The sequence below is a fragment of the Scardinius erythrophthalmus genome, assembly GCF_964197995.2.
Source record: "Scardinius erythrophthalmus genome assembly, chromosome: 6".
Classification (NCBI taxonomy): Eukaryota; Metazoa; Chordata; class Actinopteri; order Cypriniformes; family Leuciscidae; genus Scardinius; species Scardinius erythrophthalmus.
This window is the reverse complement of record NC_138226.1, coordinates 7,683,926-7,697,620: the sequence shown is the minus strand read 5'-3', so window position 1 is coordinate 7,697,620 and position 13,695 is coordinate 7,683,926. Positions and strand designations below refer to the sequence as shown.

Genomic DNA, 13,695 nt, shown 5'->3' with positions numbered 1-13,695 from the left:
AGACATGCATACAGAATTCACTGAGCGCTCTCACCATAATGCCAGTGTGGAGCATCAGATAGTGTGCCGTCTGCGTGACATCAGCAGCGTGGATCAGATTGTGGTAGGGGTTTCTGTGCTTGCTGTAGCCCATTTCCAGAGCTTCCACGAATGACACCAAGGAGGACACTGGTATCTACAGAGAAGAACAATCCCAGTTACAAAACCAGAATGCTTGTGATTGTGCATTTCAACCACACTGCCGCTCAACAGTTTGCTGTCAGTAGGAATGTTTATGAAAGAAATTAAGGATGCACTTTATTTTACAGTATGTGCACTTTCAATGTACTTACAGTGTGCTTACTTAAGAAAGTATACTGGTTAATATAAGGTAACAACAGGGGTTAAGGTTAGGTTTAGGGGTTCAGGGTTAGTACTTAGTCATTACCTAGTTAGTGTCATTACTACAAGAAGTACATAGAAATGTATGTAAATAAGAAACAGGACTATAAAATAAATTGCTACCAAAATGAATATTATTTAGTGAGAAAATATTAAATTGATCAAACATTTTAACATTTAACATTACAAAAGAACATTTTAAATGTTGCTTTGCAACTGTTTTAGTTGAAGTACTATATAAACTAAATAAAATAAATCAAAGATAAAGATAAATATTTAATATTTTTTGACAAAAAATTAAAAGTGAAAATATAAAATCCTAATTCAATATATAAATGAAGTTTTGAATTAATATTTTTAAAATGTTTTTGAGAAGTCTTTTATGTGCACCAAGACCGCATTTATTTGATTAAAAGTGACTGTTTTCTATTTGAATATATTGTACAATGTAATTTACTCCAGTGATGGCAAAACTGATTAAAAAATTCCTTCAGGGAACAAGGGTTACATACTGTACGTAACTGAGACGTTCTTTTGAAATTTCTATTCAAAGAAAAAAAAAAAGAAGAATTTTGTAGAAATATCAGTTTCCACAAAAAATGTAAGCAGCAATGTTTTCAACATTAATAATAATAATTATAATATACTATAATTAGTATTAATAATTGAGCACCAATAATAATTGAGCACTAAATAAGCATAATTTAGAATGATTTCTGAAGGATCATGTGACACTGAAGACTGGAGTAATGATGCTGAAAATTCAGCTTGGCATCACAGGAATGAATTAAACTTTACAAAATATTAAAACAAAAAACTGTTATTTTAAAATGTAATAATATTTCACAATATTACAGTTTTTACTCTATTTTAGATCAAATAAATTCAGACTTGGTGAGCAGAAGATACTTCTTTCAAAACCATAAAAACCCAATGTGGTAAAGAAGAGAAAAACTGGCTTTAGTTCTGGATTCCCAACCCGAATAGAGACACAGAATGGGCCTTCAAGCTGCAGTCTGAGGCTTTAAATGTCCTGCCACACCAGATTAATGGAGCATGTTACGGGCAACCGGAAGGCTTCCTGTAAGGGAACAGTTTTCAGCCGCGAAATATGCATGTGTAATCACACGGACAACAGGGACTCCATACCTAACCACCTAAACCCAAACACAGGCAATGCGTGTCTGCTGCATTTACATCGTAATCATGGGCTCTGTGTGTGTGTGTGTGTGTTAGTTGAGAGTCTATCATCACCGCACTTGTGAAAAGGGTAAGAAGTGATGAGAGCTGACACAATGGTGAAAAACAAAGAAAGAGAATGGATGGAAAATGTCAAATGCCTCATAGTATATCACATATAAATCTCCTGTTACAGTGTAATAACATGTATGCTTTGAAAACAACACCAACTTTGGTTAGAAAAAAAAGTGTAATTCCAAAAGGATGAAATCATAAAAAATTGTTCACATGACAACTCACGTTCATGTTGTTTCAAAACTGTATGACTTTCTTCCATTAAACACAAAGAGAACATGATGTGCTTGTTACTTTTTTTCTATGCAATTACAAAGAACGGAGACTGATGAATCATTCTAGCTTTCAAGTTTTAAAAATGAAGCAAAGGCACCATAAATGTATCATAAAAGTAATCCAAAAAGTATTTTGATACCATACAACAGCTTTGTGTGATTTGTGAACGAATCATTACCGAGATTGATATTTTCAATTGATCATTTGATCTGATATTGATTTAGTTATTGGCACTGTTTACACCTGGTATTAAGATGCGTTTTGGTTGGATGACACTAAATACAGGTGTAAACAGGGTCTAAAACGGTTTGAGCTTGTCCACTTTCGACCACTTATAGAAGTAGTAGAAAACACATTTGACCGGATTGCTTTAGTAGTGTAAATGCTCATGTGATTGAATGCGTTAGAACAACCATAAAAGACCACCTTCTCTCCGCCTGCTGACCTAATGTGTAAACATTATGGGAAGCGCGCTAGCCAGACGGGATATAAACTTTCTCGGCTGAAGACCCAAATTTGGTTTGAAGACGAAAAACATACCAAGCACAATATTCTCTCACCATTCCTGATTTCTAACACTCACAGTGTTCGGCTGGTCTTGCGGCTGTCAGAGCAGAAACGAAAACTGATGCTCTCCGTATGTTTTTCCGTTGTCTCTAGTCGCATTAATATGAAAATTGCGCACGCTTATTTTGTCCATTCAATCGAAAGATCTGAAAAAAAACATGTATTTAACCGCCCATAGACCCTCCCCTCAAATAAATCAGGACAGAAGTGGTTGAAAGTGGACAAAAGAGACGGATTAAAACACCAAGTCTAAACGGGAATGTCTTCCTCATCTACTTGTGATCCAATCAACCAAAACGTATCTTAATACCAGGTGTAAACTGGGCCATAGAGAACATCGGTTACAGAGTCCTCAATTCTGAATTGATTCTATGATTGGACAGATTCGGTGATTTCAGTGATCACAGCGGTTAACAGCTCACTGGAGGCGGGGAAGATTACCAGTGAATGGCAACTTGTATTTCAGTCTTTTCCAGTCTTTTCTCAAACAGAGATATAGAGGGTATGCACATGATGTCACAGTAGGCAGGAGTTACTGCGGTTACACCCACTGAGTGGCAAAGTTGGTGTTCAGCTTGAATGGCATGAAAAACATCTAAAATGGGAAAGTACTGTGCGATTGACTGTACAAATAGATTCAACAAGTAATCGGAGATATCTTTTTACAGACTTCTGAAAGCTACTGAAAAGAGAAGCAAATGGATCCCTGCAATTTGCAGAAACAACTGGATCCAGGCAGCGAAACGTGGATTTGCAGTTCATATTTTGTCAGACAGGTCGGATTTTGGGGTAAAATTATACCCTAGCTTATATATTGTATTGATAACTCATCAATCAAATATTTACCATCTTATATTATGCGTACTGTAACTGTAAAGTTTACGTCAGCGTTTATTAAAAAAAACATCCATTCTGAGCCTTGTGTTCTACAAAGGAAGATGGTTGGATAATGTTAGACAAACCCAGTTTTCCTTACAAAGCAAGTTTAGATAGATAAACAGATGGGAGCACAAAGCAGTTCTTAAAAAAATTCAGTCTAAACTGCGGAACTCTGTATTGCTTGCATGACGGTAACAGCTGACAGTTATTTGGATAACTTTAAACTGTTTTTGCTAAATATAGGAACAACTAAAATATCAATTGATGTCACTTTTATCCCATCTTGAAGTACAACCAAGCATCAATTCAAATTTATTAAAGCTTCACAATACACTTCGCTTCCAAGCAGCTTTACATGAAGTCATAATGTTATATCTATAATGCCTTGGTGCTTTAACAAGTTTTAGGGCTGGGTGATTTGACGATATAACAATGATATAAGTGACCATCTGGAATTAGCTTTACCTATTGTAACGATCACCAGCTGGAGCTGCCCTTGTGAGCCACCAGAGGGCAGTCCACATCAGACTATCATATTCACTCACTAACTACATTTCCCATAACTCACTGCCCGGACTCATCATCACTTATCACTGATCACATTCACCTGTACCTCATTCACTGATTGCATTCACCTGTCTCATCATCCTGTTAGTCTGTCTATATATACCTTGTTCATTCATTCACTCACCGCAAAGTCTTGTTGTACTGTTAGTCTGCATTTCCGAGCGTTTTCCCTGGTTTCTTGTCTTTAGGTTTATTTGGATTTCTTGCCCCGTTCCCTGGATTACTCTTTTGCCTCTGGTCCCTGCCTGTTTTGTTAGTTTGTTTCTTTATTTGTTTGTTTGGACTGCCTACCTGTGTTTTGACCCTTTGCCTGTACTTTGGATTATGCCTTTGGATTACCCCTTCAATAAAAGCTGCACTTGGATCTCTACCTTCGAGCCTCGGAGCAGTTCATGACAGAAGACTTCGCCACACTTCAGATCCAGCAGCTATGACCTCCTGTAATACAGCAGTACGGATCTCACCTGATCTTCCCAGCATGAGCCGGGAGTTCGCTGGACAGATCGCGGCCTTAGCCCTGGATAGCCTCGATCTGTTTCAGTACACCTGGGGTTTTTTTCCTCTCGCTGCCTCTTGCTCTCTGGGTGACGAGGCTATTAAGTTATGTTACCGGCTGGGGGCTAAGGAGGTCGACCCGAGGGAGCTCCCCGATCTCTCTGGTCTGGATTGGAGAGAGGCACTCTCCAGATGTCTGGAGAGCTTCCTTCCGTGGCACCCCCATCCAGCCGAGCCTGCACTTCACGCCAGTCCAGCCGAGCCTGCACTTCACGGCAGATCTGCCGAAGCCAAGACAGCAAGCGACATGCCCGCCAAGCTAGAGTCTTCACTGCTGGTCCCGTCCAGCACAGAGCCTTCACTGCTGGTCCCGTCCAGCACAGAGCCCTCTTCACTGCTGGTCCCGTCCAGCACAGAGCCCTCTTCACTGCTGGTCCCGTTCAGCACAGAGCCCTCTTCACCGCTGGTCCCGTCCAGCTCAGAGCCCTCTTCACCGCTGGTCCCGTCCAGCTCAGAGCCCTCTTCGCCGCTGGTTCCGTCCAGCTCAAAGCCTTCTTCATCGCTGGTCCTAACCAGCTCAGAGTCCTCTTCGCCGCTGGTCCTACCCAGCTCAAAGCCCTCGCCGCCGCTGGTCCCGTCAAGCTCAGAGTGCGCTTCTGCTGATCCAGAGACTGTTCAAGTCGCTTCTGCTGATCCAGAGATTGTTCACGTCGCTTCTGCTGATCCAGAGACTGTTCACGTCGCTTCTGCTGATCCAGAGACTGTTCACGTCGCTTCTGCTGATCCAGAGACTGTTCACGTCACTTCTGCCGACCCAGAGAGTGAGCTTCACGTCACTTCTGCCGATCCAGAGACTGAGCTTCACGTCACGTCCGCCCGTCAAGGGTCTCGTCCCGCCCCTCTTCCTCTTTCTGCGCCTGTGTCTAGACTATCATATTCACTCACTAACTACATTTCCCATAACTCACTGCCCGGACTCATCATCACTTATCACTGATCACATTCACCTGTACCTCATTCACTGATTGCATTCACCTGTCTCATCATCCTGTTAGTCTGTCTATATATACCTTGTTCATTCATTCACTCACCGCGAAGTCTTGTTGTACTGTTAGTCTGCATTTCCGAGCGTTTTCCCTGGTTTCTTGTCTTTAGGTTTATTTGGATTTCTTGCCCCGTTCCCTGGATTACTCTTTTGCCTCTGGTCCCTGCCTGTTTTGTTAGTTTGTTTCTTTATTTGTTTGTTTGGACTGCCTACCTGTTTTGACCCTTTGCCTGTACTTTGGATTACGCCTTTGGATTACCCCTTCAATAAAAGCTGCACTTGGATCTCTACCTTCGAGCCTCGGAGCAGTTCATGACACCTATATTGTATTTATTTTATTTTCTAGCAAGGCTTTGGGTTCACAGGCTTTCCTTTATGTATTTCTCCGGCATCTAAATCAGGTACATATAAATGTCAGGAAACCTGATTCCTGGCCACATGTCAATGTCCATGGACCACTGGTTCTTTGGTAAGTCGTAAAGAGCACTGTCAAGTCCAACTGCCTTCAATTTAAGCAGATAATCGTTTGTTTTACTCCCGTTTTTGCAGTTTCCCCTATTAAATCCAGTCATGCTGCAAGATGTTTTGCCACTCAGTCCTGCTGAGGGGGCGTATCCCGGCGGAAAAGTGACGTCAATGCATACCCTCTATAGTAGGAATTCAGAAGTCTTTGAATATAGTGCACAAGTCATATGGGTTACGGTTCTTTTGCATTCATTTTGAAGCTTGAAAGCCTCTGTCCTCATGGAGCATAAAAAAGGGAACAAGTTCAAGTGTATGGGTTAAATGAAATGAATAAATGAAATTAAAATTTAATGACAGATTAAATTTTATTCAGTGGCAGTATGAGAGTTGCCCTATGGGCGTATGAGTCAGAATCCAAAGTAAGCAATGTGTTTAATATCTCAGTTTTGGTGTGTGTCAGGTTTTTGCAGTCACTCGTACCCTGAAGCGGCTGATCAGGTCATATCTGGTGAGCAGTTCATACACCAGGAACTTCAGAGCGTGTTCGCTACTTGCTTCTTGGAGCGTGAAGACGTCAAATGACCATTTATCAACATCCTGAAAAGTAGGAAGACTCCTATGAATTGGTGGCAGATATAAAACTTTAAGGAAATAAACTAAATCCATGTTAGAAGCTAATGCAAAGATAATGTGTACCTTTAGAACTGAAATTACAGATGGTGGATAGGTCAACCCTGCCATGTTGGATGTTCTTCTGTACATTCTGCAAACATGCACACACAAACCATGATGTCTTTTTTTACTATTACCAGCTGATGTTTATTTTTAACAAGGTACATTTCAGTAAAAAAAATAATTACACATGTATATGAATTCATATGTAAAAAATTGCATTTGGGTAGCTGACATTGAACACTTTTGGGGAGTTCTGAAGTGCTTCTGTATACTCCAAATTTAAAAAAATGTTTAATGGATGTTATGCATAAACTATTTATTTACATTGAAGCCTAAAAAGAAAAAATAGCCAGATTACATCTAAGGGGTGAAAAGGGGTAAAAAAAAACAAAAAAAAAAAACTTTGAAATTTAACTTTAGTCAACTTTACTCTATAACTTTAGTTGAGTGGACCTCAGATAAACGATTTGACCCCTTTGCGCTTATACCGTAAATGACAAACAATGTAAGATCATTAAATTGTTCCTCACAATTAGAATGGTTTTACTAAAGTCTGAAGTAAAATGGGGCTTTATGGAAGTGTTTAAGAGATGAAAAGTTTTTGACAGCAGCAGTAAAGTCAAATCTGACACATCTAGATGTGTCTCATGTGTCTCATGTAGATGACCGAATCTTCACAGAACTGTATTCCCTGAAGTATCAAGTACATTCAAGTGGGAACATTTTATAATCAGAAAAAAAGAATGAAAAGCAGGTCATACACTAAGACTTTCCATTTTAAATGAGGCTGGAAAAGCACTTAATATTGAAAACGTCATGTTACTCAACATAGTCCAGATTCCAAAATAATAGTACATAATGATCAAATTCATATCCAGTGTTCTTATTAACTTAGCTCTCAATGAATTAATCCCAATTCTGGAAAATTAACAGGTTCATAAATGCAGAACATTTGTATGTCTATGTCATTGTCTTAATTTATGACTGAAATCATATTAATTGGTTTTATTTTATCACAATGTCACAATTATACATATCCCCAAGAGGGACATGATGGTAGGGGAAAAATGAGATTGGAGGGGAAAAAAATATATAAAAACTTTTGCATTCCCTCGCAAAACATTTGCATTTCCCTGAGAAAAAACATCTGCAAAAGAATGCAAAAGCAATGACACATAATTTTTCCATCACCATGTCCCTTTAGGGGCTCTGTACAATTAAGTGACCATTGGATGATATATATTGGAGGATATATTCCAATTTATAACAAAAATCCATCCATTTCATGACAAATATTTTTTAGTGACATCATTTTAGTGGAGAAATCAAATCAATCTATCTTGTTAGATAGATAGATAAATAAACAAATATATAAATAGATATAGATATATAGATATATAATTAAACTTAAATTAAAACACCCTGATGTATTCTTCATTTAGTTTCATTTGTTGAAATGGAACATTATGGTAAGTTTCATATACATGTTATGGCCACTGTGTACAAAGTCAAATTATAATTAATAAAGTGTCTGAGTTTGTCCAGGACATCTTTCTGAAAGTCTGGCTTATCTATTTTTTTTTTATCACAAAATAACAGATGTTTTCCTCATTTGAATGTCTTTATTCACTAAGAGAGCCCCTAATATCCGTTCGATATCACACACGCGGTGATCAGCGCTTCAAGCTCAACAGGTGTCTATGACATTCTGAAGGAGTTTCCATGGAAATGAGGGAGGCAGCTCACACGCATTACTCAGACATGAGGGTACATGCGACAGAGAAGAGGACTGCAATTCAAATGGAATGGCTCGAGATGTTCATTTTTAGTTACTGGAAAAGATTATGCAGAACAAGCCCTTCAGTGTGTGTTTTATGTGTCGGTAATCTTGTAGACATTTTCCCAGTTAGAAAGGGAAAAATGCAAGGTCTGTGAAATGAGACTGTCTGTTTGATTTAAACTCACTTAGAGGCTTAAAGGCTCTGTCTCAAAACCTGGTGTGCCGCATTGCTGACTACAGCCTACATAAGCAGCTGCCTTCAAAAACAAAATCGTAGTCCATTACATTCTTCTGCAATTTTAACAGTTATGTGTGTTGTCCTTATCCTATGAGAAGATGCCTTCCTTAATTATTTCCTTTAAACAGTGAGAGATGTATTAATGGATCAAAAATGAGTGTTTGTTTTTGCTTTTATTTATTTGCATTTATTTGTGCAGTAAATTATAGCTGTCACAGGATATGTATGTGTTTGTGTAATTTACGGTGAGTTTACAAAAACATGTATAATATATTTGCCGATTTTGTTGTGAGTAATGGTAAATTGTAGCATGCATTTGTGGGAAGCCTTGATGCTTTCAACTCGATGAAATAAAACTGTCTGAATCAGAAGCTGTTTGTAGCATTTTTCAAAACTGTGGCGATAACTAACCGGTGCTGAAACAGGGTGTTCATGACCCTTCAATGTTAGAATGTTTCTCACCATTAACATGATATTCCAATAAAGTATATTAGAAATAAACTTTAAAACATTACACAAACATTGAAACTTTGAAACTAATCATATTGACATTTTTCTCAATTCATCTGCCATCTTGGAAAAAGTTGTTCACAAAGCTTGGTGCAATGCATTCTGGGATTGTCTTTTCCGTGAACAATACATTTAAGTGAGCTATCTTAAGAGACAGCATAATTACGTTGCCTACGTGGGCAGCTCACTGGGTGAAAAGTCTCGGCAGAATGTTAAAGGGTTAGTCCACGCTAATATGACAATTCTGTCATCATTTACTCACCCTCATGCCATTTTAAACCTGTATGTATTTCTTTCTACTGCTGAACACAAAAGATTATATTTTGAAGAATGGTTGCCCTGAATAAAGACAACAGAATGTTCATGTTCTTCTGAATTTTAAAGAATGGTTGTCCACCAAAAGTTATATTTTGAAGAATGGAATCAAAACAAATTTTAGTTCCCCTTGAATTTCATTGTATTTTTTGTCCATACAATGGAAGTCTGTCAATGGGAACCGAAACTGTTTGGTTACCAACATTCTTCAACTGACATTTGAAGGGCATCAGGGTGAATAAATTATGTCAGAATTTTCATTTTTTGGTATTTTTGTGTAAAATGTTACCAACAATGATTAATTGAGCATAAATCACAATGGATTTATCATTAAATGAATTATTATAAGCAAGTATTTCATTATCAAAAGCAATAGATACCGTTCCACAAAGATCCCAGCCTGAACGGCGTGAACGATGCTGCGGAACCGGGGCTTCTCCTCGGGCCGTCTGCGCACCACTCCCATTTTCCTGGTGAAGGTGGAGGCCAGCCAGTCTCGCACCTCCATGGGCACAGAGTCTGCCTGGATATCACTGAGCTCATCCTCGGTGTCCAGAAGCCGCCTAGAGAAGAGCAAACATGTTCAGAGAGGATATCACTCCAAAGAGCCAACAGCAGCTGCTGATGATGAGCCGGCAGCCAGATCAGTATTGTAGGCTAGTTTGTGCAGTAGAAGAGTCTTGCAATCTAGTTATTTGGCTGCAGTGTGTGTGTGTGTGTGTGTGTGTGTGTGTTTTATAAATAGAACTGAATAGAAATATTTCTTGATTCCTAACCCCATTAAATAAGATAATTTTGTTTTCAAATATTAATACTGAGTAACTATATAAAACTAAATATTATAACATAAAAATCATAATCGGCCATTGATAAACTTATAGGCTGGTTGACCTATATCTGCATGTGTCTGACCTATACTGACCAACAGGGAATCTGTGCTCTAGACACAGAGAACATCAGTGGAAGTCAGAACTACAGAGCGGGAAAACCCATAGGAGGCTGCAGCCTACATTCAAATGTGCGTCGGTGGGTGTTACAATCGCTGGAATGTGCAATAACCGATGTGTGAAGATTAAAAATACTATGTTTAGGGGAAATATTTCTGGCTCTGTCTGTGGGTTGTAATAGGTTGTTATAGTTTCACAAAACCTGTCAAGAATATGTCCCAGTCATATTTCACACCAGTCAAAAGAAATAAAAAAATGTGTGCATTGAAAAAAAAAGCCCTTTTTTAGTGCCAAAAAGAGTTATTTGCATTGTAACACTGTGTGTTTACATGCATGATCTTACTGATTATAATTCAACCTTTTGTTTGTTTGGTTGGTTTATTTGTGTACTGGCAGCTCTTTACTTTTGACATCATGACTTAAATTTTCAATTATGATACAACAAATATATGATCATCCTGCATAAGGCAGAATCGACATGTTAAATCCATATAGGATTCCGTTTGTCCCATATTTTAGCATTGTACTCTCAAACAACTGAGAATGCATCAGTATAAATCGCATTCAAATAAAATTACAGATTCGAATTTAAAATACATGAAAGATGGATGCTAAAAGCAGATTCATATCGTTTAAACATTTGGGGTATACGTATAATTTTCGTTTTCGTCTTATCACACAATTACTGGTTTTACTGAGCATAAGAGAGCATATGTTTAAAATAATACGATTTAAAATAAATGTTTTCCATTTGAAAATATTTAAAATGTAATTTATTCCTGTGATGCAAAGCTGAATTTTCAGCATCATTACTCCAGTCTTCAGCATCACATGATCCTTCAGAAATCATTCTAATATGCTGATTTGCTCATCAAGAAACATTTATTATTATTGTCAATGTTGAAAACAGTTGTGGTGCTCAATATTTTTTATTATTCTTATCCTCTTTACTTTTGACATAAAAACTGGAATAAAATATAATACACAGTATATTGTGAACTGTAGATGTTTTCGTGACATTCGCTCAAACTCAAATGGAGCTGTTTGATGTTCTGCACTGAAGGTGATATTTATGTGCAGACAGAAAGCAAGAAAACATCTCCACCGGCACATGCTCATTTTCTCATAGTGCCATGACTGATCCTGCACTTGCTCTATTAGAGAAAAAGCCAGCATTCAACGCTGAAGCAGCATAAGCAACTGGCACAAGATTAAATAAATAAGCTTTTCCAGAGAAATGAATGCGGCAGAAAGAATAGCGACTGTTATTGCTCAGTCTTACGCAGACAGCCCGACCGGCGCAGGAAATGCGACATGTTATCATAACAAATATTCTCCGACTTTCAGTAACAAGCTAAAATTGCTCAAAGCTGCTACCATGGCAATACATCCTGTGCCTGTCATTAGGAAAACGTAATTAGCCATAGCCGAGTCTGTCTAAACACAAGTCCATCAAACGAGAGGCTGGCAGGGCTCTAGTGGGACAACGCTAGCGCTCTGTACACGTCAATGTGAAGCACAACAGAACGACAGAGCTTTAGGTCTCGGTTAATTAGGATCAAGGGCCCATGGGACGCACAGCTCCGCTGACTTCCGCGGGGAGCGAGATGAGGAACATGAACACTCTTAGCATGTCTCACTTCAGACGAATGTGAAAAACACTCCTTCTAACTGCTGGAGATAGAGATGAGAATGCTTGAACAAAAGGGTGGATTCGATCCTCAGAGGAAGAGCGCTAGTACCATTTATACATGTTGCCCCTTTCCCATGAGCCCATGAAGGTAAAACAAAAAACAGAGACTGAGAGAGAACCAAGTAGCTCTGATCATCTACTGTAGATAGAAATCTAGCGGCATCCTTGCATGAGAAGAAAAAAATGTTAAAATAATTGTAAAATCAGAGAATTCAATCATGATCATCCTGCACAAGTCAGAATTGACCCAATAAATCCATACTGTAGGATGACGTTTGTCCCATTTTTAGTATTTCTCTCTAAATCAGCCAAGAATGTGTCAGGTTTTAATTGCATTTGAATAAAACATGTTAAAAGCAGATTCCATATACACTTCAAATCTTTCAGGTCGTTAAGATGCTTTTGAAAGAAGTCTCTTCTGCTCACCATGGTTGCATTTATTTGATCAAAATACAGTAAAAACAGTAATATTGTGAAATATTATTACAATAGCTGTTTTATGTTTTATTATTATAATTTTCAGCATCATTACTCAAGTCTTCAGTGTCTCATGATCCTTCATAAATCATTCTAATATGCTGATTTAGTGCTGAATAAAGCATTAATTTCTTTTAAAAATCATTATTTCAAACCCCAAACTTTTGAAAAGTACTGTACCTTTTTGAGACATTTAATATTGTCTAAATCATGCAAAATCCATCAAGTTTTTATCTGTTGGCTTTTTGTACTTTTGTCTGAACTTAAATATGAAACATAGAGACAATCAGACATCTTTCATTCTATTTATTGTGTTTCATTGGTGCACAATTGCACAGGATTTTATGCTATGTTCATTAAAATGTGTAAAAACACAAAGCTGAACAGTAAAATATTTAAACTCATGGTCACACTTTAGATTAGGGTCCAATTCTCACAAGTTAGTATTAACTAAGAATTTTGCCTCAAATTCCTAATTACTGCTTATTAATAGTCAAGTCAAGTCAAGTCACCTTAATTTATATAGCGCTTTTAACAATATAGATTGTTTCAAAGCAGCTTTACAGTGATAATAGGAAATTAAAGTAACAGAGATTGTTTTGGCTTTACAGCAGCTCTGGAATAAAGTTATTGTCCAGCTAAAGTTAGTTTTGATTGATTCACTTCCGTTGCAAAGATCATTAGTTATTAACTTAGGGCCGCTAACAGACACAGTTCTAACAGAAAACCCTTAATGCACTCTGGCTCACTCATTCACACAACAACAGTGCCTGGTGGCTCAAGAACGCAAACCTTGAAATAGGTTCCAAGGTGCAATTTTGAAAAAAAAAGTTGACAAACGCAAACTTCAAAAACGCAAACCTGTGAAACCGCTGACACCGTTAGTAAGTTAGAATAGTTAGGCCTACTATAGTAAGGTAGTTGTTAAGTTTAGGTATTGGGTAGGATTAAGAGATTTAGAATATGGTCATGCAGAATAAGACATTAATATGTGCTTTATACTGTAAGCACTACTAAACAGCCAATATCCTAGTAATATGCTTGATTATAAGCAACTAGTTAATAGTGTTGGACCCTAAACTAAAGTGTTACCAAACTCACAAATCTCTAGTGTTATAAATCGCCTTGGTA

General features: G+C 37.9%; 1 protein-coding gene across 6 annotated transcripts in view; it reads right to left on the bottom strand.

Annotated features, from left to right (window-relative positions):
* pde1a (phosphodiesterase 1A, calmodulin-dependent) overlaps positions 1-13,695 on the bottom strand; it is a 70,583-nt gene that overhangs the window by 11,536 nt on the left and 45,352 nt on the right. For all 6 annotated transcript variants that reach the window (XM_081368800.1, XM_081368803.1, XM_081368804.1 and 3 more), the window contains 4 exons: positions 9,828-10,010; positions 6,626-6,692; positions 6,410-6,526; positions 35-175 (listed from right to left, as the gene is read on the bottom strand). In XM_081368800.1, the coding sequence (XP_081224926.1) occupies positions 35-175; positions 6,410-6,526; positions 6,626-6,692; positions 9,828-10,010 (508 nt within the window). The remainder of the gene's footprint in view (positions 1-34; positions 176-6,409; positions 6,527-6,625; positions 6,693-9,827; positions 10,011-13,695) is intronic.